This window comes from Periophthalmus magnuspinnatus, chromosome 4 (assembly GCF_009829125.3).
Source record: "Periophthalmus magnuspinnatus isolate fPerMag1 chromosome 4, fPerMag1.2.pri, whole genome shotgun sequence".
Lineage (NCBI taxonomy): Eukaryota > Metazoa > Chordata > Actinopteri > Gobiiformes > Gobiidae > Periophthalmus > Periophthalmus magnuspinnatus.
Genome location: NC_047129.1, coordinates 1,822,641 through 1,844,428, shown reverse-complemented (window position 1 = coordinate 1,844,428; position 21,788 = coordinate 1,822,641). Strand labels below are relative to the sequence as shown.

At 37.8% G+C, this 21,788-nt stretch overlaps 1 protein-coding gene across 2 annotated transcripts; it reads right to left on the bottom strand.

The window, feature by feature from the left end:
- Nucleotides 1-2,432: 2,432 nt before the first annotated feature.
- hdlbpa (high density lipoprotein binding protein a) lies at nt 2,433-21,455 on the bottom strand. 2 transcript variants are annotated; one of them, XM_033965680.2, is made up of 28 exons: nt 21,310-21,455; nt 19,815-19,885; nt 17,340-17,457; nt 16,925-17,097; nt 14,853-15,068; nt 14,135-14,341; nt 13,493-13,708; nt 12,942-13,148; nt 12,558-12,665; nt 12,372-12,476; nt 12,208-12,286; nt 11,985-12,124; nt 11,797-11,901; nt 11,590-11,703; nt 11,433-11,519; nt 11,221-11,352; nt 10,906-11,124; nt 9,228-9,449; nt 7,759-7,977; nt 7,483-7,621; nt 7,040-7,191; nt 6,841-6,945; nt 6,599-6,733; nt 6,322-6,465; nt 5,635-5,814; nt 4,676-4,792; nt 4,129-4,269; nt 2,433-3,655 (listed from the first exon to the last, which is right to left on the bottom strand). In XM_033965680.2, the coding sequence occupies exons 3-28, from the start codon at nt 17,416-17,418 to the stop codon at nt 3,566-3,568; spliced, it is 3,831 nt and encodes a 1,276-aa protein (XP_033821571.1). In that variant the 5' UTR covers nt 17,419-17,457; nt 19,815-19,885; nt 21,310-21,455; the 3' UTR covers nt 2,433-3,565. The 2 variants fall into 2 exon arrangements, with proteins under 2 accessions (XP_033821571.1, XP_033821572.1); XM_033965681.2 differs by having other exon boundaries at nt 16,925-17,094.
- Between the last annotated feature and the right edge of the window lie 333 nt (nt 21,456-21,788).

The window sequence follows — 21,788 nt, the reverse complement described above, 5'->3', positions numbered from 1 at the left end:
TAAATAATTGTAAGTTTGTCTCGATGTTGTGGATCTTGATTGAAACTCTTAAAAGTCCACTGGGACAGATTCAGAAGAAGCCTTTTAGAATGAGCTGCACAAAACATCACCTCCAGCCTAATTGTTTAATTTTATGATGTGAATTCTGTGCTGCCTGAACACTGCGACAGCGAGGGATAAACTAGACTTTGGCGCCCTCTTGTGGTGATTATGGTTATTGCTGGCACCTCTGAAAGACAATTCAGTTGCAGGATATTTTGTGGTAAATGGAAATGGTTAATTTTACGCAAATTTTTACATGAAAATTGCACATAAAAATCCCTGGAATATTTTTGTAACAGGACCAATTCAATAAAATAATTTGAAAATGATGAACCTTCTCATGCTTATAAAAGACGGCATTGTCATAATATATTAAACTTCTTTGACTTTGATACCAATAGGTTTGATGCCATAATCATTTTCAAACTATTTTTTCCCTAAGTAGAAATGTATGTTGTTTTTTTTAGTACCAATACTAAAGTGTACTTTTCAAAGTAATTTCAATATTAGGCTTTAGTGTTGATTAATAGTCTGATTTTATACTTTTGACAACTGATCCATTTTGAATTAAAAAAAAATATATATATATATATATATATATATATACACACACACACACACTCAGAACTTTTTGCATTTCATAGCAAACTATTCTGAACCTCCTCTCCTTGTGCCTATAATCATATTGTTGTTTATTGTCCACAGATATAATGGTACCGCGTACAAAGCCTCTTCTCAGCACATGTACAGACAGGACCCCAGACCCCGCCCCACCTATGACTCCTACAAGGTCCCCAGTGAGGGGCGCCACTCCAACCAGAGATTCGACTATGTGTAACTCACTCACTGTAACCATGTACTCTTGACTTATTTCTATACAACTATTTACTGTCTTTAACTTTTTTTATCTGGAGTAAAAAGCATTGTGTGTATGGTTTTGATGAATGTTAAGAGAAATGTGCTTTCTAAAATATGATTTTTCTGTTAACCAGTCTTATTAAATTGTGTTATTAATCTGGATTGCATTTGTTTTTTGTTTGTTTTTTTTACATTATTTGTATCAACTTTTTTTTTTTTTTACTGTAAATGCTGATTTATAAATTAGTCAAAAATTATTTTGTTTATGTCTGACTTATTACAATAAATCTGGCCCTAAATCACTCTGCCTATTTGAACTGGCCAATGCTTGATTTTGGAATAAAATAAATAATAATAATAATAATTTTATATATATATATATATATATATATATATATATATATATATATATATATATATATATATATACATATATATATATATATATAAAATTATTATTTATTTTATATATATATATATAAAATAAATAATAATTTTATATATATATATATAAAGAAAAAAAGGATAGATAGGCATGTGAGGTTATATTTCAGCAGTTTTGATGTTTACAGTCATTTCAGATTGAAATACACTGGAGTGGGCTAAGACACGCTTCTGTTGGTTGACATAATACCGTCTGAATATTGTTATAAGGATAAAAAAAAAAATTTAAAATTGTCAATACCGCCCACCTACTTGGATGTGTCTCTCAGATTGTTGTTGTTTATCCCATTACCCTTATCTGTAAATAGTGGTCATTGGTTTACCAGTGTTTGTGGCTATTATCTGCAGCCCCCCAGCTTCAAATTGTAAAAACAAACGCAATAATTAAATAAACTAAATAATTGTAAGTTTGTCTCGATGTTGTGGATCTTGATTGAAACTCTTAAAAGTCCACTGGGACAGATTCAGAAGAAGCCTTTTAGAATGAGCTGCACAAAACATCACCTCCAGCCTAATTGTTTAATTTTATGATGTGAATTCTGTGCTGCCTGAACACTGCGACAGCGAGGGATAAACTAGACTTTGGCGCCCTCTTGTGGTGATTATGGTTATTGCTGGCACCTCTGAAAGACAATTCAGTTGCAGGATATTTTGTGGTAAATGGAAATGGTTAATTTTACGCAAATTTTTACATGAAAATTGCACATAAAAATCCCTGGAATATTTTTGTAACAGGACCAATTCAATAAAATAATTTGAAAATGATGAACCTTCTCATGCTTATAAAAGACGGCATTGTCATAATATATTAAACTTCTTTGACTTTGATACCAATAGGTTTGATGCCATAATCATTTTCAAACTATTTTTTCCCTAAGTAGAAATGTATGTTGTTTTTTTTAGTACCAATACTAAAGTGTACTTTTCAAAGTAATTTCAATATTAGGCTTTAGTGTTGATTAATAGTCTGATTTTATACTTTTGACAACTGATCCATTTTGAATTAAAAAAAAAAAAAAAAAAAAATATATATATATATATATATATATATATATATATATATATAGCGCACAGAACACACAAAACAATACTGGACAAAATTTTCAATTTTTATTGATTTTTGGACAATTTCTTTTCCAGTGTCATCCACAACCGTTCACTTCAATGGTATTTGCATAATCTTTTCATTCTATACTAGAAAGATATAAACTACAGGCTGATTGAAGCTGAATGTGAAATTCACTGATTCGGAGATTTCCTAAGTTCCCTAAGGAACCACCTGCTTTCCACTTCATTGGTGCACATTTCAGCATCAGTGTGACTTGGTTTGTATCTTTCTAGTTTTAAGGCTGTTAAAAAAGGGCCATTGCTATTCAACAGAACAAACTGCATAGCAACTGGAAGACAAAGGGACTGGACACTGACCCATACGATGAGTTACACAGAACATGATTCGACAGGAAGTTGGCACATGATGGTCGCTATTAGCTCACAAACAGTCATTACTTTTAAAATTAATCACCTTAAACAGTTAGTGTGAGGTTGATGCACTGGAGCACTGGGCCTAGTGTTGTAGGTTTAGTTCTGGCATGTCTCCACGCATCTGGCAGTTTGATTACAGCCGTTCTTCCTCCTCCTAGAGTTTACCAATTCATAAGGCTACAAGGTGCCACTAGTTTAGCAGGATCACAAGGTAAAAAGCACAGTTACGAGCAAATGGAAATTTAGACAATACTATTATGTGCTTAAGAGCTGACGTCACAGATCTCACTCGGCTACATGAGGAAAGCAGGGGGGAGATGACTGAAATAGCTGGACCTTATTCCATTATTCAATCACTTAACCCCACCCTGCGAAGGCAACTAAGATAAGGGTAGCTCAAAGAAACTGATGTCTGGCCACCATTTAATTTGGTTTCGGAACAGTTCAAACCACAATGAAATGTCACCTCTAATCAACATTTAAATGCCAGCCTTTCAAGACCATGCAGGTCGCTGTTGCTTTGTTAGACATATATTTAATGTAGTTACGAAGCTCACAATAGTGTCTGAAAGCACGTTTAGACCAATGAGTGTGCAGGTCAGGCTAGAGACATGGGATTAACACTTTCGTAACTGAAGAAGTTTGGGGTCAGCGGTCAGTCCTGGACACGACGGGGACACAGGAGGGAGGGGGGGGTTGTGTCTGGTTTGATTCAGGCCCGTTATGTGTAGCAGCATGTTTAGAAGCGCTTGGGTCCCCATGGGGAGGTCTTTGTGGCCACCGGAGCTCCGAAACTGGGGAAGTCCTCAGAGCTGCTCATGTCAGGAGCCTAGAGGAACATGGAAGGTGAGAGCAGTGTGATTTAAAAAGGGGAAGGGATGAAGAATATTTCTCAAATTTCACAAACATTGAGTTTACTGATAATTGTAATTGGTCATGATGGCCATGCTGTATACGTTATTTTGTGTTTGAGCCTTTTTGCCATTTGGGTTGCCAGTTCCCAGGAATATAACCAGTTGGAAATCATTCCAGAATCGCTGCATGTATAGGTAGTAAGGATTCAGATGAGTAAATTATTAATTCAAGAGGTTCTGAGCTCATCTGCAGTATGTCTCTTGTGAATGAGACATACTGCGAATGAGGAAAAACTTGCATGTGTCTCTATATTGAGGTTTAAAATGGCACTGGCAACCCAGTTCCAGTTATGATTATTGTTCATTAAACCAGTAAGAGTATAGACTACATATCCTCCCTTTAAAATAAACCATAATAAAAATGACTTGACTGGAGGAACAGACTTACCTTTTCACTGCCGGCTGCCCAGGGAGCTTCTCTCACCACAAAGCCCTTGGATGATCCGCGCTGGTCGTCTGAGGCAGCAGCACTACCTCCAGAGGGCCTCATGTAAGCCATCTTAGCTTCATTCTCCACAACATCCACCATCTGAAAACAACAACAAATAAATGTCAATTGCTGGATTATTATAGTAAATATGCTATTCAAACTAAAATTATTTTAAAAAGAACAATTAAAAAAGGACCTTATTACTGATATATGACCAGGTTAAACAATGCAGAATTTATCTCTGGATATTTAAAAATTTAAGTCTTGAATGTTCATAGCGCCTTTCAAAAAGGTTTATACTATATTTTTTATTCACATTCCCACACTTGATAAGATCCCTGAGGAATATAACTGTTAATCTGCACTAGCAAACAAAAATCATAGTAAGGCACTGTATTCACTTTGCCTAAGAACACAACAGTAGGCAGTGGTTGGAGGAAGTAAACAATATTGTATATATTCAAGTAGCGGATGAGTCCATATTTAAAAAGGAAAAGACACGTACATATTCCTCTTCAAGGTTGAGGAGGTGGTCGATGGCTTCATCCACATGTTCAGGGCGACCGGTGACTGTCACAAGGTTGGGGTCTGCAGCTCCATTCTGAGGAAACCTGAGGTCAACCTAAAAACAGCAGATAAAAGCATGTTTAAGTGATATAACATTTGAGTGGATTCTGGGTTTTGTGCTTCTTTTTTTCAGTCCTATTCAACCTTGAATTAATGCGGTCACACAAAAGGATTCTTTTGAGAAAGACCTACATTCCAAGAGCTGGTGGACATTTTCAATAAAAGATTCTTATACAATGCAAAGAATGTCTAGTAGCAACCCATTACTTTTTAATTTTATTTGAAGAAGCAAGTGAATGACACTTGGTACATTTTTTAAAGAACTTATGAATGATAGGATTTGTGTGAGAATACAATAAAACAGATCTTTTTTGAGGGTTGACAAAGTAAGCTTGATTTTACTGTATGACGCACCCTCAGATTGCATTCACATGCAATAACTGAAAACCACCAATAGGTTCTTTACACATATAGGGGAATATGATGATGTCATACTCCCAGATGCGGGGCAAGAGGCTGACTTCCCTCTTAATCTACCTTTTGGATATTTCATAGAAAATGTTATTCACAAATGTTGAACCTGATTTTTTTTTTTTTTTTTTTTTTTTAAATCACTAGACCCTAGAACTTGCTTTATTAAAATAAAAATTTATTTTGATTCCAGCTGCCCACACAGAACAGAACAGATGTTTTGACTTTGTTAATTTATTTAGCTGCATGAATTTGCTTAGTAATTGCATATGAGCCAAGTGCCCCATGCCTTATATGCCAGAAATGCTGACATCTAAAAATAAAGCATTCTAAATCAAAGCTTCCTACCCCACAAAAGTACACAGATGCAATATAATGTAGGCTTCCAAATTCAACAGGAAACAGTGTGACAATCCAGAGTCTCACCTTAAATTCATCCATGATCTTGCGGATGCCTTTGCCACGGGCTCCGATGATGCGGGCATGAACCCTGCTGTCTAGTGTTATGTCCTCAGAGATCATTTCCTCCAGCTCATCCACAATGGCCTGAATAGCATCACGTGCAGCTATGGCTTTGTGCTCATACCCTGTAATAGTGATCTGATCCTGCACAAAAGATAATTAATTAGTTACCGTATCAAAACCATAAGGACAATCTTCCTAATGCCATTGATTTGAGTCAATTTGAGTCTATTCATGTATTCCTTCTTTCCACAGATAATGTGTGATCCATTTGGATCTATACAAACTAGGATATGCATACTTGGATTTAATCACTGTGTCCCCAGATTTTGCAAAGTAGGGCATAACCAAGACGCAACATATACAAAAAAAAAAAAAAAAAATCATTTGTGTCATGCTAAACATTATAAAATATGCAACCACCAAACAGTTTTTTGTTTAAAATTTAGAAAGTTTACAAAATACCTTTGGTTGGATATTTTGTAGCTTACCAAGGCATTTCCTTTTACATGTAAATAATGTATGGATATGTGGTATTATAATCAGTTTTTAAAACATTTTTATCCATTTTGCAGGATGTATACAAAGCTAAAAATATTTGGTGTTTTCAGTTCATTAAAAAAATGCAAAGATCAAGAAAAACTGTTTTACTTGGTTCTCGTCATTCTTCTCGGGGAACTGGATGTTGACATCATGCTCCGTGCGGATGCTTGTGATGATAGCACCCTTACGGCCAATAATCTTAGGGTGATACTTGGGGTCCACAGTGATGGTCAGTTTGAAGCTCCTGAGCGCCTGAAAATATGACAAATAATAATAACAAATGTCAAAATTTGAGGAATAGCCAAACTCCAAATTAATGTTGACGGGCATCTTCTGATTTTATTTCTTAGCCTTTCAAACATCCCAGCCTGTACTCTGCACTGACCCGATCCTCCTGCTCCGCTTGCAGTTCTTTGACGCGCTCCAAGAGGCCATCTTTGGCGCGATCAAGATGACTGGACAAGCCGGTGATGGCAATTTTGTCGGACTGTTGCTCAGGTGCAGGCACTTGAATATTCACCTAAGGGACAGATACAAAAGAGGCCAGATTAAATTTTAAGTTAAAAAAATATATATATATTAAAAGCTTTTGTCCATGCAAGTCACAACATTCTCTGTACAACAGACCTCGAATTCATCCATCATCTTCCGAATTCCGCTTCCTTTCTGTCCAATAATGTATCGGTGTAGCTCAAAAGGCACTTCCACCTCAATAGTGACGGGAACCAAGGCCTAAAGAAACAAAAATTCAGTTTATGAAAAAAAAATAAAATGGAAAAAAATACACTTAATAGAAAAGGTTGAACATGTGAACTTGTATTATGACCTTCAATGCTTCCACAGCAGATTCGCATCGCTCCTTTCGCCCAGAGATCACAATCACGTCACACTTTTTGGGTGCGTTTGGATCCACTGGCTCCTTCACCTCCCCGTTGGCCTCTCCATTCTCCTGGGCTGGTGCTTCTGTAGGAGATGCAGCTAGAAAGGAGAAACATAAAAGAGGAGTTACTATCAAAACGGACATTTCTGAGCTAGTTAATAGCTACAAATAACTACTTTTTTGTTTTAAAAGCAACTATCAGATATAAAGATTTAAATCCAATGAGGAGCAGGTAAAATTTCAGATCAGCAAATGATATGAATGCCACGGTGGATTCTACTTATCCCGACATTCTGTAGGCCACTAATATTTAAAACAATTTTATGTTATTTCTTGAATTAACAGGGAGCAGAAAGTCTCATCTTGTTATGTTAAAGCAAGGTTCTCACCTTGGGCCTCTTCACGATCTGGGAACTTGATCTGTACGTTGTGGTCCCTGGTGATCTGTTGGATCCTAGAGCCTTTGGGGCCCATGATGGAACGGTGGAATTTCTGAGGAATCACACACTCCATAGTCACCTGTGCCTCCTGCAAATTAGAAAAGAAAAAAAATTAGAATAAAGCCGCCCAAAATATCCAACAAGAGAGGAGGAGCATCAGCACAATTATGAGGACCCAAAAGAGGCATGCATCTTTAAATAGAAGCTAAAATTTTAAGGTCTTACCAGGTCCTCCACGATCTCCTGCATGCGTTTCTTAGCAGCCTCCACACACTCTTTGGCTCCTTTGAGAGACACTTTGTCACTCCCAGACGCAGTGCGAGGGAAGCTCACCATCACACCTCCATATTCATCTGCCAGATCCCTGAGGACCTGTCCACGGCGAGCCACAAAGTAACGGTGGTGCTTTGGATCCACACTCATGGTGTCCTCCACAACATTATCCTGTAACAAAACATGATGAAAAACTCTGGCAAAACATTTATAAACCCAAGAATATTTACATTATTATATAAAATATTTTCTCTTGGTATTAGGAGTGCAATGATTAATAGACTGGGGAAGCTGGCCCAAAGTGGTCAAAGTAGGAGGCAGACTCAGAAAAATCACATTTAACAGCCTTGTGATACACCGTGGCCAAAAAAATAATACATATTTACAAAATATTAACTGTGCTCAACATAACAAAGCAACAGAACTTAAACAATTAAGAGACATCAGTGTAGCCAGGGTACATGTGGATTTTCTTCTATTGGAGGTCGAATTAACCCTGCTTAAATACACTCCTGCACAGGAAGCACCTCCTCCCAGTATACACCATGTCCTTCACAGGTGCTGTGGGTATAACATTAGTTGTATCTTATATGTAAATCCATCTCTCAGGGCCCAAGTCCCTTAACTAAATAGTGTTCAACAAAATAAACTATAAACACTTAAAACATTGAAACAAAATACAGAAGACATTGACACAAAGAAATAAACAAACTTAAACCAGTTCTCCCCTCCACATGGTCCAGCCCATGATCAAACCCATTTTCTATAAAAATGGCTGACACCTAACATTCAGTTCAGTGGATTGCAGTGTTAAACCGAATTGACAAAATAACTGAATTAACTACATTTAACCAAATAAAATATTTTTAAACTAACAAGTGTGTGTGGTGATTAAACTAACTGAAAAGCTAAACAGAACAAACCTGAGATGGTTATATTTAGTTTTGTATTGGAAAATTATTGAAAATGAACATGCGTGTGAGCAAACAAAATGATAATATTAAAAGGGGACAAAGGTCAACTTTGTCATATAAACTAACCGGGTCTAGTTGAAAAAAAAAAATTAAATATGACCGATTTTTATAATTGTAATGCGTTTATAACAAAGACAATGGCATTATTAAATCAAAATGCAAAACAATTTATTTTTTAAATCACCAATACATGTCTTTTGCAATATTCTCTATTTAGTCACCATATTTTGACATTTTTTAAAAATGAGTTTCGAAAATCTAAATTTACTATAGAAATAACAAGTTGACTAGTCGAAAAAATAATAGACTAGTTGACTACTAAAATAATTTTTTGTTGCTGCCCTACTTGGAATGCAACACTTTCTTTGCATATAAAACAGAAAAATCCCTTAGTTTAACTTTTCTCCCACTCAACCCACACATGATACAAAGTACACTGCTCCTTACCAGACTCTTGATGAGCTCCTCCAACTCCCTCTGGGCCTCCTTCACAGCCTCCTCAGTGCCCACTACAGTGATGAGCTCCTGGTCTTTGTCATCCGCTGTCGGGAATATGATGCGGGCTCCGGTGCTGTCACGAACCTTACGAATGTTTCCACCTCCTTTACCGATGAGGAACTTGTGGTACTCAGGCTTAGCACGCAGCTCAGCAGTGTGACTCTTAGTTTGCTGTGGAAAAGGGAATAGGAAAATTCTAAATGATCATGTCCTTCATAAAAATAATAATGCTATTTGAGACTTAGATTCTTTACAAACAATAAGATCGACAGTGGAAATCAGGGGGAATGATGTCAGATTAAACAGGTGAATTTTTGGCATAAACAAAGACCAAAGATTTGGTGTCCTCATTTCAGTGCAACAGGTTTTATCCTTCTAAGCTATACTCAATCCAGTAGTTAAAAGTACCGTATTTTCTGCACTATAATTTTCTCAAAAACCCACAGTGCGCCTTATAATCCGATGCGCCTTATATATGGATCAATATTGGTCAATTATGACACCCGTAGTCAGGAGGCGTCGCTGAAGTAATACCGGTAATAACCCTTTAAGGACTGAGCACACTATGGGCCAGTATAGCTCACCTAGATCTAGACTTTTATTCTTTTTTAGCCATAAAAATCATGTTAAAACGAAGTATCAGAATTGACTTTTCCCACAACTACTTCTATTTTACACATCCATCCGTATTTTTTCTTTTACGCATCGAATAAATGAGTGAAAATCCCTGCAGCCCCGCACTCTCATTCATCACCTTCGAGGGACAACAGAGGCAGATTACCGCAATGATGGTAAAATATTTATATAGCCCCATGTCTCCGCTTTGAGACGCCGTTTGAATTTACATGAGCGCACAACTGGTTGTGGAGTTACGCTGCTGGAAAGCCCGCAACCGCGCTCTATCTGCGACGATAGGATCCGACACTATAGGGATAACGGGGAGACAGCGGCGGGCGACATACACCACAATCTACCAATGGATTGCGGATGCCTGGGCTGATATATCTGAACTGTGGTCCGAGCTTTCACGAAGGCAGGAATTGTCACTGAACTGTTAGACAACAGCAGCGACACGGATAATGGCAATTTTGACGAGACAGAATCGGGCACTTTGAATGAGCTCGACCAACTGTTCAACTCAGACACTGAAGAGGAAGAATTCGAGGGATTCGTGAATGAGGAATGAACTGAAAAAGTGAGCTTTAGTGTTTCTTTCACGTGCTCACAACTAAACAAGGCTGGGAGATATTGTAAATATGGACATTAACGTTTGAACAACGTTGAGTTATTGTTATTGCGTTGCACTATTTCGAGAGTTACTATATTGTGAATGCATTAACTTGTTTTGCGAGTGAACAAAGTTTTCAGAACGTTTTTTTTTTTTTTTAATCTATTAATAAAGTTTGACTGACTGACTTATCTGACTGTTTTGTTAAACTTTCCCTTTAGTGCAGCTCCATCTAGTGGATATATAACACAACCCCAGCTACTACAGTAGTTTATATTCTATGCGCCTTATAATGCGGTGCGCCCTATATATGACATTTGTTTTAAAATAGGCCATTCATTGAAGGTGCGCCTTATAGTGCGGAAAATACGGTATATGGAGTTGAAATTGCACTACAACCTTCTCCTCAGCCAAAGCCAGCAGCTGTTGCTTGGCCTTCTCCACCTCCTCCACTGGTCCTCGGATGGTCACTTTGTCGATTCCTGAGCCTTCAGTGGGAAAGTGGATGTGCACCCCTCCGCACTCCTCCATGATGGACCGCACCAGACGGCCCTTTGACCCGATCAGGGAGATATGCAACTTGGAGGGAATGGACACTTCTATCTCTGCGATGTTTGCCTGGAAACAAAAAGGAATAATTAAATATGGATCTATTTTTAGTACATGTACAAATGTTGCGATTAAATATAATTATAATTATACAGTGCATCTTACCAGTTCCTTCTGAATAGCCAAGATGCGATTGCGTGCAGCTTCACAGTTTGCCTTTTTCCCAGTAATAATGATCATTTCTGAGTTGCTGTTCTCAGCAGGCAGGTCAATTTTAGTGTTTGTTTCTTCCCGAATCTAAAGAATAAGAGGCAAACTATCAGAAACCATCTAATCAAAATCAAATTAGCAGAAGTGAATGCAGCATTATGGCATACCTTTTTTATATTAGAGCCTCCTTTGCCAATAATATTTCTGTGAAACTGCTTGAAGATTGGGACTGAGACAGAGAAGCTGTTCTCCACCTGGCATAAAATTCTAAAGTTTAGGCTGTTTCAGATTTAAATTTGATTATATAAAATTGATCGCATTTACCATTTCAGCCACAATCTTCTGCATAAATTTGGAGCATTTCTCAACCTCAGTTCGTGGGCCTCTGAGTTGGACAATGTCACTTTTTTGTGCGGGGTCGGGAAAGTTGATGATGACCTGTCAAAAATCAATATGTATCCATATTTATTCAAATAGAGATCTTTTAAAAATTTCATATGATGATAAATCTAACCTAGAAAATGGACTCACCTCAGGAAATTTGTCCCGCACTTCTTTGATCTTCTCCCCTTTTTGGCCAATAATGGCTCTATGAAAACGCTGTTCAATGATCAGGTCCTTTGTACGCTCATTCTCCTGTAAATCAAAGTGAAGCCAAAGTCAAAATAATTATAGGTTTACCCTAAAAACAGAAGTAATAAACATAACATTGTGCTGACCATGCGTGACGCCAGCTCAAGCAGCTCCTTCTTGGCTTCCTGAACACCCTGTGGATCTCCTTCAATTCGTATCAAGTTGCTTTTCTCGTTGTCAGGAGGGATTCGGACAGTCACCTTGTGCACTTCTTTGATGCGATTGACTAAAATAATAGCAGCAATATTGTTACAGAAATAAAATGTTTACTTTTATGGTGTACACAATGTAGAGTAGCTTTAGCCTCACTGTTAACTCCTCCTTTTCCAATCAGATGTCTATGGAACTTGGGATCCACACTTATCTCTGCATAGTCCATGCGGCTTACCTTTAGAGAAAAGATAAGGGAAGGTAATAAGGTTAATATTTAATATACTGTTAATATTTAATATATATGCAAAATAGTTTCATACCAAATCTGTAACAATGGCTTCAATTTGGCTTTGCACCATCTGTACATCTTTGGTAGGTCCCTCCAGGGTGATCTTCTCTTCTCCCTCGGTGAACTCAATGTGCACCTATAACACACAAAATTCAATTCAAAATTCAAAACTATTAGAATAAAAATTGTTTTAATTTACTAAAAGGGCTAATCAGACCTTGGGCATTTGTTGGGTGATCTTAGCCAAGTTCTGTCCCTTCTTGCCGATGATGAAACGATGAAGCCAAGAGGGAGCTGAGACCGAGGAAACAGTGTAACTGTTTGCCTAAAAAAGGAAGGAAAAAAAAAGCAACCAGTGAAGATATATATATATATATATATATATATATATATATATATATATATATATATATATATATATATATATATAAACCTGAGGATTTCTAACTCTTTCCAAGCTACTGGTACTGCACATTGTGTAAATAATATTAAGCATAGTCATCAGCATTGTTCAGATGTGTTACTCTGATCTGGCTCCATTTAATTCATAGTCTGAGCAAACCTAAACAGTACATATAGTAATCATCATGGAAAGTCTTACCTTGGCATAGACTTCAGTGAGGGCCTGACCCAGGCGGTCAGGCTCCCCACGAAGGATGACAGTTTCTGAGCTGCTGTCGGACGGTGGGATTTCGACAGACACACCAGTTCGATCCAGAATCTCCTGCAGAGTGTTTCCCTTAGGCCCAATCACATATTTATGCTGAGATTTCTTCACCTCCACAGCAATAGTGGTGGTGTTCTTCTTCTGCAAAACAAATATATGGTTACTGAAAAGGTAGGGGACAGCACAGTATTGGATTTTCTGTTTTCATTATGCCATCAAAAACTCTACATTATTGAAAGTTCATACAATATCATTACAAATGGCTTTCAATATGTGATAAAAAGAATAAATATTTGATTTAATTAATTTGATGTAATGTCGTTCGTATTTCATATCTTTGTATATTTCTACCAACTTTTTAGCCAAAAAACAACCCCAAAAACATTCTGACACAGTGTAGGAAAATATTGTGAATCATTTACATGTGGTATAGACCACATTTTTCTTAAAATTTGAATAGGGGTGCCCAACAACACATGGAATACCTTGTCTTCATAAATCTTCTTGATCATAGCCATAGCAAGGGCCACCTGCTCCTTCTCCCCGGTGATGACAATCTCTGTTTTGTTGACACTTGGAGGGGGCACATTGATCCGGGCACCAGTTTCCTGCATCATCTCTGATACCAGTTTGTTGTAGGCACCAGTGATGAAAGGGTGGAACACTTTGTCAATGTTCACCCTCTCCACTGCACGCTTGTCCTGAAAAATATAAAAAACAACCTATTCAAGATCCATTTCTTCTATACAATACAATTTGTTTATACCAATGTGATGCAAATTGCCAATAAGGTAGGGTAAGGTAGTCCACGAGTTAAACTTTTTTTTTTTTACAGCATTTTTGAAATGTCCTGATATGATGGTATATAAATCGTATACCATGATATGATTTCACCAGAAAGTCGACAGATTAAATACAATTAGAAGCTCCATGAATTCATTTTAAAAGCAAGTTAAAGAGCGTTCTTATAGCCGTCACTGAGTTGCAGCACTCAAAATGATTGCCTTAAATAATTGAATAGAAGCAAAACTTATAAAACATATTTATAATATAACCATAAAAATCGACAAGTCTCAAATCTCTAACTTGAAAACTTTATGACAAGTTTGGTTTTCGGTCTCGGATACCTGCTCAGCTGAGATCAGCAGGATCTCATGCTTGGCCTTCTCCAAACCCTCCTTTGTTCCGGAGATCTTGATCTGGTTGCTGGGGTCGTCCGGTCGTGGGATCTGGATTTTGGTGGCAGTCTTCAGCTCAAGCTCCTGAAGCTTCTCCCCGTTTTTACCGATGACAAAGCGGTGGTGCTCCTTGGGAATGGCAACAGTAGCTGAGGCCTGCAAAATATTTCATAAATTTAGTATTACAATCCAAAATAAATTATTAAATATTTGGCTAAAGATTTAAGCATAAGTGTCTGACATTGTTAATGACCATTTAAAGTGTAAAGTGTAGGCTCTCAGGCCAACCATGAATTTAGTTACAGCATAATGGCAATAAGCAACAGGAACAAAAATAAACCATAAAAACATTGTACAATTTTACCAGAGGAAAAATTAAGAAATTACCTTTGCTAGTGTTGTCATGATACTAAAATTTCTAACTTTGTTATTCTGTTTATTCCTTAGTATTGAAATCAATACCGATTGCATGATGATAATTTAAAAAATGTGATTTAACATTAAATCATACTGCTTTCTTTATATTACTATGGGGGGGTTATATCTGTAATCCCTCAGTAATCTTAATTTCAGATTGAAATAACCGTGGGTCTGACATATCTTCGAGATGCTTTCAGACAAAACATATGAAAGACAAAAAAAAAAAAAAATTGATCTTAGCACTAACCTGAGTCTGCAGTCGGGACACGATCTCCTTGCGAGCCTTCATCACAGCATCCAGTTTGCCTGACACCATGATGGAGAGGCCCTGGTCTTTAGCCAAGGAGAGCTCCAGGTGGGCTCCGGTCTTGTGCATGATGTCAACACAGACCTTTGCCTGGTCTCCCTCCCCAAACTGGTTGAGGTCCTTGTACTTGCGCTCCTCGAGTGGCACATGGAAAACCTAAGGATAAGAAATAATATAAGACCACTTTATATGCAAAATTCATTGTAAGGGTAAAAAGACTGGAGCTACAAGATTACTCCCAACTGATTCAAAAATCTCAATGTCACAAATAAACTGCAAAGTCTTATCTACGACTTCAACATGCTCTGAAATACAAGCCAAATCATCATGTGATCATGTGAATTTTATGCCAAGTCGCCCTTTACAGTGCTGTAAAAAGTAGTTGGCCCTTGCTGGTGCGCTTTGGATCATTGTCTAGTGCGCTTCAGCTTGAGGTCACAAACTGATGGCCGGACATTCTCCTTCAGGATTTGTTGGTAGAGAGCAGAGTTCATGGTTCCTTCAATCACAGCAAGTCGTCCAGGTCCAGAAGCAGCAAAGCCCCAAACTATGACACTACCACCACGTTTCACTGTTGACATGATGTTCTTTTTATCAAATGCTCTCTTCATTTTACGCCAGATGTAACGGGATGCACCCCTTCCAAAAAGTTCAACTTTTGTTTCAGCAGTCCACAGACTATTTTCCCAAAAGCTTTGGAGATCATCAAGAGGGGTTTTTTTGGCAAAAGTGAGATGAGCCTTTATGTTCTTTTTTTTGTCAGCAGTGGATTTTACTTTGGAATTCTGCCATGCCATTTTTGCCTAGTCTCTTATGGTTGAGTCATGAGGCCTGCAGTTGTTCAGATCAGCTGTTGCTCTAGGTTCCTTTGTGACCTCCTGGATCATTCGTCACTGTGCTCTTGGGGTCATTTTTGTACACTGGCCACTCCTGGAAAGGTTCATCACTGTACCATGCTTTCTCCATTTGTGGATAACGGCTCTCACCATGGTTCACTGGAGGCCCAAACATTTAGAAATGGCTTTGTAACCTTTTCCTGCTCCTGAATTTCTTTGGATTGCTGCATGAAGTCTTGGGTTCAATATGGCCAACTTCACCTTGTCAGACAGGCTCTATTTAAGTGATCTCTTGATTTGAAAGGTCTGGAAGCAATCAGGCCTGGGTGTGGCTCATGCAGGATCATGTACGTTTGGATTGTATTTTTCTCTTCGATAAAATCATCACAGAAAAAGTGCATTTTATGTTTACTTGGGTTATCTTTGTTTAATATTAAAATTTGTTTGATCTGAAACAATTAAGTTTGACACGTATGCAAAAAAGAAAAAAAAAAATCAGGAATGGGACAAATACTTTTTCACAGCACTGTATGTACAGACAGCAGAAGATCAGAGGGAATTCCTACTCTTCAACTCCAAGGTTGGCACTTTTGATCGCCTTGATTCACTCTACCATCATTAGCCTATGCCCTCCAGGGAATAAGAAAGTATCATCAATCCATACTGTGACATAGGGTAGAACACTTTACCCACCTTGCCTCCCGGCTCTATGCGTTCACTGGTGTGTAAATGGGTTAGTGATTTTGAACGAGTGAATGACTCCTTGATCCATTTTGCTTTGCTTTAGAAATTTGACCTCATTGTGAAACAGTGACTGTAACAGATGCAGTCATTTTATCCGCTCTAACGCATTTTGTTGTAAACCGTATTATTGGCTACTGTTGGTCGTCAGTTACTGACTGATCGAATTGTACTCCCTGTCTCCTTATCTAGTTAAAATAAAAACTAGTCTAGCTTTGCTGTAAAAAGCATTACAGATTATTTTTCATATAGAGGCAAAAATGGTTGGTATTGTTGGCGACATGTAATTATTCAAAACTGTCAGGTCAGGACCCAAAGTATGCAACGGGATATCAAATGAATAGGTGATAACGAAAGGTCCACTGAATAAATATAATCCAACTCTGTATGTAATAAACTAAAGCATCCTTAGTTTAGTGCCTTTACAAAAAGTACCTGGGTGATAATAGAAGACTTAAGAGGCCGGATCTTGCTGGCCCAGGCATTGGTGGTTTCCTGGGTGGCCTCAGGTGTCACCGCCTTCTCTGGGAGAGGAGGAAAGGCGTCCTTGTACGTAGGGAGAGCGTCCTCCTCCTCACCACCAGCACTGGGTCCTGCCACAGCAGCTGCTGAAAAGTCAATACATTTACTCAATACATCTTTAGGTTTGTCTTGTAAACTGCTCAAGTTAAATCCCACCCCTGTATTATATAATTATTGTCATTATATAAGTTTTATTTCCACTCCTTTTCAAGCTTAAAAAAGAAAAATATATGTGAAATGCTCATTAAGTGTACTGGATACTGACTTCTTGTGTTCATTAATCTCCTCAAAATAAATACAAATATTGTGTAGTAAAAAGTAAGCTTACCTCCTCCAACCTGCTCTGGCATGAGCCCGTTGCGGTGCTCATTGAAGCTTTCCTGCGTAAGTACAGCGACTGAGCTCATGGTCAAAATCCCACGCTAACACAGAGTCCGAGTGTGTCACTGCAAATAAATGCAAATAAATTCATAATCAAAGAGGTAATATAAGAGCCACTATTTAACCGAATTTAAAAGGTCTGTGACAAAAAAAAAAAAAAAAAAAAAAAAACACTTTCAAAAAGGCTAAAGCCATACACAAACCTGAATGCTGACTATTCTGAATTAATTTACATTACCATGAATTTACAAGATGTAAGGCACGTAAAATCGAATTACTAAAAAGGTGCAAACAGGTTGTTCTTCTTTGGAACTGGTGTATTTTGGTGAACAAAATGTACAACTGGGCAAGTAAATGTACAACTGGGCAAGTAGAAAGATGTTTCAAAAGTTGTGCTGGTCTATAATATTGTGAATTTTTCCATGTTCTCATCTGTGTGTTCTCAGTGACTGAAACTGGGATGGAAACCAAGAGGCACATGAGAGACGCAATCATGCAAATTAGTCAAATGAGACGTCCCTGGAGGATTGACTGTTGCACTTTAACAGAATGACCCTTCTCTTCAAGGCATAGTTCACTGTCATGTCATCAACTTTGGAAGCTTCCATCTAAAAATCAATTTTTTGCCTTCTTTATTTTATTTGGATAACTCCCGGGTTACAGTGACACAAAAAATGTTGCAACTTCTTGTGACGATCTGCCCATTTCTAAACTTAGAAGATGCTATTAGATTTAAAAGAACAGTACAGTTGTTCATTAAAAACTGGTTAAAAATAGATACTTGCCTATATACTGCAAATTGTCATTAAAAGGTGTTGCCAAATATACTTATCAACAGTGGACTTAAACATTAGCCCATCTAATCTGACTTATCACAATAAGTAATTTATGTTAAAGGACTACCACGCTTATCTACCTGAATACAACACTACTATGCTGACACAGTAATAAGTGAGAGAGTGTAAAGCAAAACGTGTGTGGGTAGGGCCAGAGTAAAAGTACATAGTGTCTTTTAAACTATCCCTGTTCTAATTACTACATGGCAGGTAAGGAGTATCTGGCTGCATGGTTAAGAGGATTTGCCTACTGACCCGACTGAATGTCCATAATGAATTGGATTAAATAGGGCATTCAGCAAGATACTCTTACAAATATTTAACTTCTAGATTCAAAATAGCCATAAAAAGCAAAGATTGTGAAATCTGAGTTCACAAAATATTTAGATCACGTCTGAAACACTATATTAAAAATAGAAGATCGCCCTCCTTGGTAGCTGGCAAAGAAAAACTCATGTCAGGCCAATAGGAACAAAGGAATGTGTGCATTTTGACAGAGTTTGAGCATTCAAAATATTATAAAATTTTACCAAAAGTGTTCAAGGTCAAGATGTTATAGGACTAAATTGATCCTAAAATATGACGAGAATCTTGTCTTGTTTTGTGACTGAAAAAAACAGTATCAGGACAGGAGCTGAGGTAGGCAGCTCAACAGGCAATTTCCCCCCTAGCGCACTTCATAACCCCTTTTGTGGCCTCCTTGTCAGGCTCCATAAAGTTAAGGTTGCCTTGCACTGTGCAATAAGAGTTAGTCCTTTCCAGTCTGTAGAATTTATTTAAAAGGCTACTTAAAACAGTGAGAGCCTGGAGTCTTGTTTAGTCAAGAAAGTAGTGTGAACATATGTTTACATGTAGTACAAGGGCCCCTTGAAAACAAACAAGGATGTGGTGAGAAAAAGCATTCCATGGACAGAATATGCTGCTTTATGTAGTTTGAGGTTAAGATTAAATAGCAGTCAACAGATATGAAATGGTTAATTTTGTTTAAAAGAAGTTTCTGCCAGAGCTGCTAGTCTTTCCATGTACATAGGTTGTTGTTAGAGTAACATAAACATGCTCTTGCGCTAACTTTTCTGGTGGAGGTCCCACTACTTGCTCATCTCCATGGAGAGGTTAAAGCTTTGCCTAAAATATACTACAGTATGGCATTAAACTTGTATATTTACATGGAGACACGTAGGTGATGTCAATGGGTCAATTTACAGATAAAATCTGTGGAGAGGCTCAATGCTGACCACGAGAATGCCTGTTTTTCATTGTATTTGCAAGAAACAAAAACACTGTAATTAAATCATTGTAATATAAAACTGTGGGACCTTCCAGACAAAACATTAACATCTCTGAAGACAAGTTGATGCCATACCCTCAAAAGGTTCACTATGTAACTTTTCTATTTAACTATGGATGTAATTCAAGAGCAATTTGTGGTATTGGTGTGGTGTAAAAACTGAAATTACAGTTTCAGTGTTGAGGACAAAACATTAATTCTAACTAACTTTATAATTATGTTGATAACTGAAAATGTTGGTCCTGCTGCTTACTCACAACTAAGGGAAGAAAGTGGTTGCAGAGGCTGTAGAACTTACCAGCTAAATGGTCAGTTACCAGATAATCCGTCCTGTAAGGTGTAAACGCCCGTCAGCCTGCCAGCTTTTGCCTGATGAAAATAAAAAGCATTATTAGCGTCAGAATTTCCTGAGGCCCCTTGGCACCTTGAGGGAAAAATGCCCGCAATCAGAAGTACATTACATATTCTGACTTTATTCTAATAATGTCTAAAATTAATAATTCACTTTAGGGGCCAATTAATTTGCACTTGGTGGATTTTGTTTATCATCTTCTTTAAACAACATATTTTCCTGGCTTAAGTGGAGGATTTTTCTAAAGCTAGGCAAGTAACTCACCATTATACATTGCTGTGTAGTTAACATGGCACACTAACCCCAAATGGCTATGGCCAATAACATTACACCCAAATCCCAGATTAGGGGTTAAGTAGCTGGTTAGAGTGTCTGAGCAAGCTAACGTGTTATCACGTTAACTACATGAGCCAGTAACTGCTAGATGGATATCTGCACAGCATTGCCCTCCTCACCAATGCAATGTATGTAAGAAAAAACAACACAACCCTACAGGCCTACAAGTTTATAAACCAGCATATGCATCCATTAAAAAGATATCCATGTATTAACATGACTTAAGTTAAATACAAAAATAAAACACACACACACACGAAAAAGGTTATTAAGCAGGTCTTAACAAAACATAAGACTTGAAAATAAATATAAGCAAAAGTTGTATTTCAGATTATTGGGCTCCAACACAAATATCTCCCCCAGAAATCTTGAACAAAATATTAAATTGATAACAATGCCATAGCAAAAAACATTTATAGTTATCCATGCATTTCTGTTGGTACAAATTGTGATCGCTGGGCCAAGTTGATGAAACTGGTGAGTATGCGTTATTATGGTGTTGAGACATATGATCAGAAGCCTAAAACTGTGACCGTCTCCCAATAAATAGGAAGATATGACCCCTCTACACAACAGCCAATGAGAATAAAAGTAAATGTCAGATCCTGCTAGTTAGCAAAGTTGCTAAAAACTTTGGCTGCGGTGACTGTGACACGTAGCTACTCAGCGGCTACATGCTAATACGCAGCCTGGCTCACTCCCCTTCATCCTCCTACAACTTCAAGTAGAAAATTAGCCAGCAAATGACAACGAGAGAAACGGTGAGGCGAAATGACACTATGAACTATATAGTAAATCATATACCTGCATCTACACGTAAGATAACCGATTTGATACGGAGGGCCTGTTTAAAGTACATGAAGAACTGTAGCCACGTTAGCTGCTAATGTTAGCTTCCAGTACAGTCCTGCACTTGTGTAGCTCGCTAAGTCCACGTAGGCACACAGCTGAGCACAGGAGAAAATGCCACGGAATCAGGGCCACAAAGCAGTGTGTAAGCGATCCGAAGTCACAACAAGTACAGATCAGGCAAGCACACAACGGGTAAAAGCCATAGGCAAACGGGGGTGTTAATATGATCAATGGAAAGCAACGGTGTACTTACTTATTTTTTGTTCTCGTCTGCCCAGAAGGTGCAGAAGCTGAGGAGAAACTCCACTGGCGAGAAGGTGGGACGCCGGGCTGGCAGGATATATACTAGAGCCGCCCACCAATCACACTCTCCAACGTCACCTTACAGAGTCCGGTTACACGGCACTTTCCTCGGCCCCAAAACCAGTCCCAAAACTACCCTTGTATAACTTTTAAACTTTCACTCAGTCGTGTGTAAGTAGTAAATTGACTCCATGTTTTTTAGATTGCATCTAAAGGACAAGGGACTAGGTTGTATCAGTCTGAGAGCTTTTGACGTACAAAGTTGTATACAGCCAATATTAAAACATTCACCCCTTATTTTTTATTCAGAACAAGAAACACAGCACTTCATTTAGCACACATGTCCAGTAAATGATAAATGTAGTCGTTTTGTCAAAATGGACTGAATAAAACAAAAGGTTCAGGGGTTTATAATGTTTTTTGAAAGTG

Coding starts and splice junctions, on each gene's coding strand:
- hdlbpa (XM_033965680.2), bottom strand. CDS start 17,418: ATGAGCTCAGTCGCTGTACTTACGCAGGAAAGCTTCAATGAGCACCGC. Junction 11,520..11,589: donor AGAAGATTGTGGCTGAAATG/GTAAATGCGATC, acceptor ATTTTATGCCAG/GTGGAGAACAGCTTCTCTGT. Junction 7,192..7,482: donor AGATCGTGAAGAGGCCCAAG/GTGAGAACCTTG, acceptor TCTCCTTTCTAG/CTGCATCTCCTACAGAAGCA.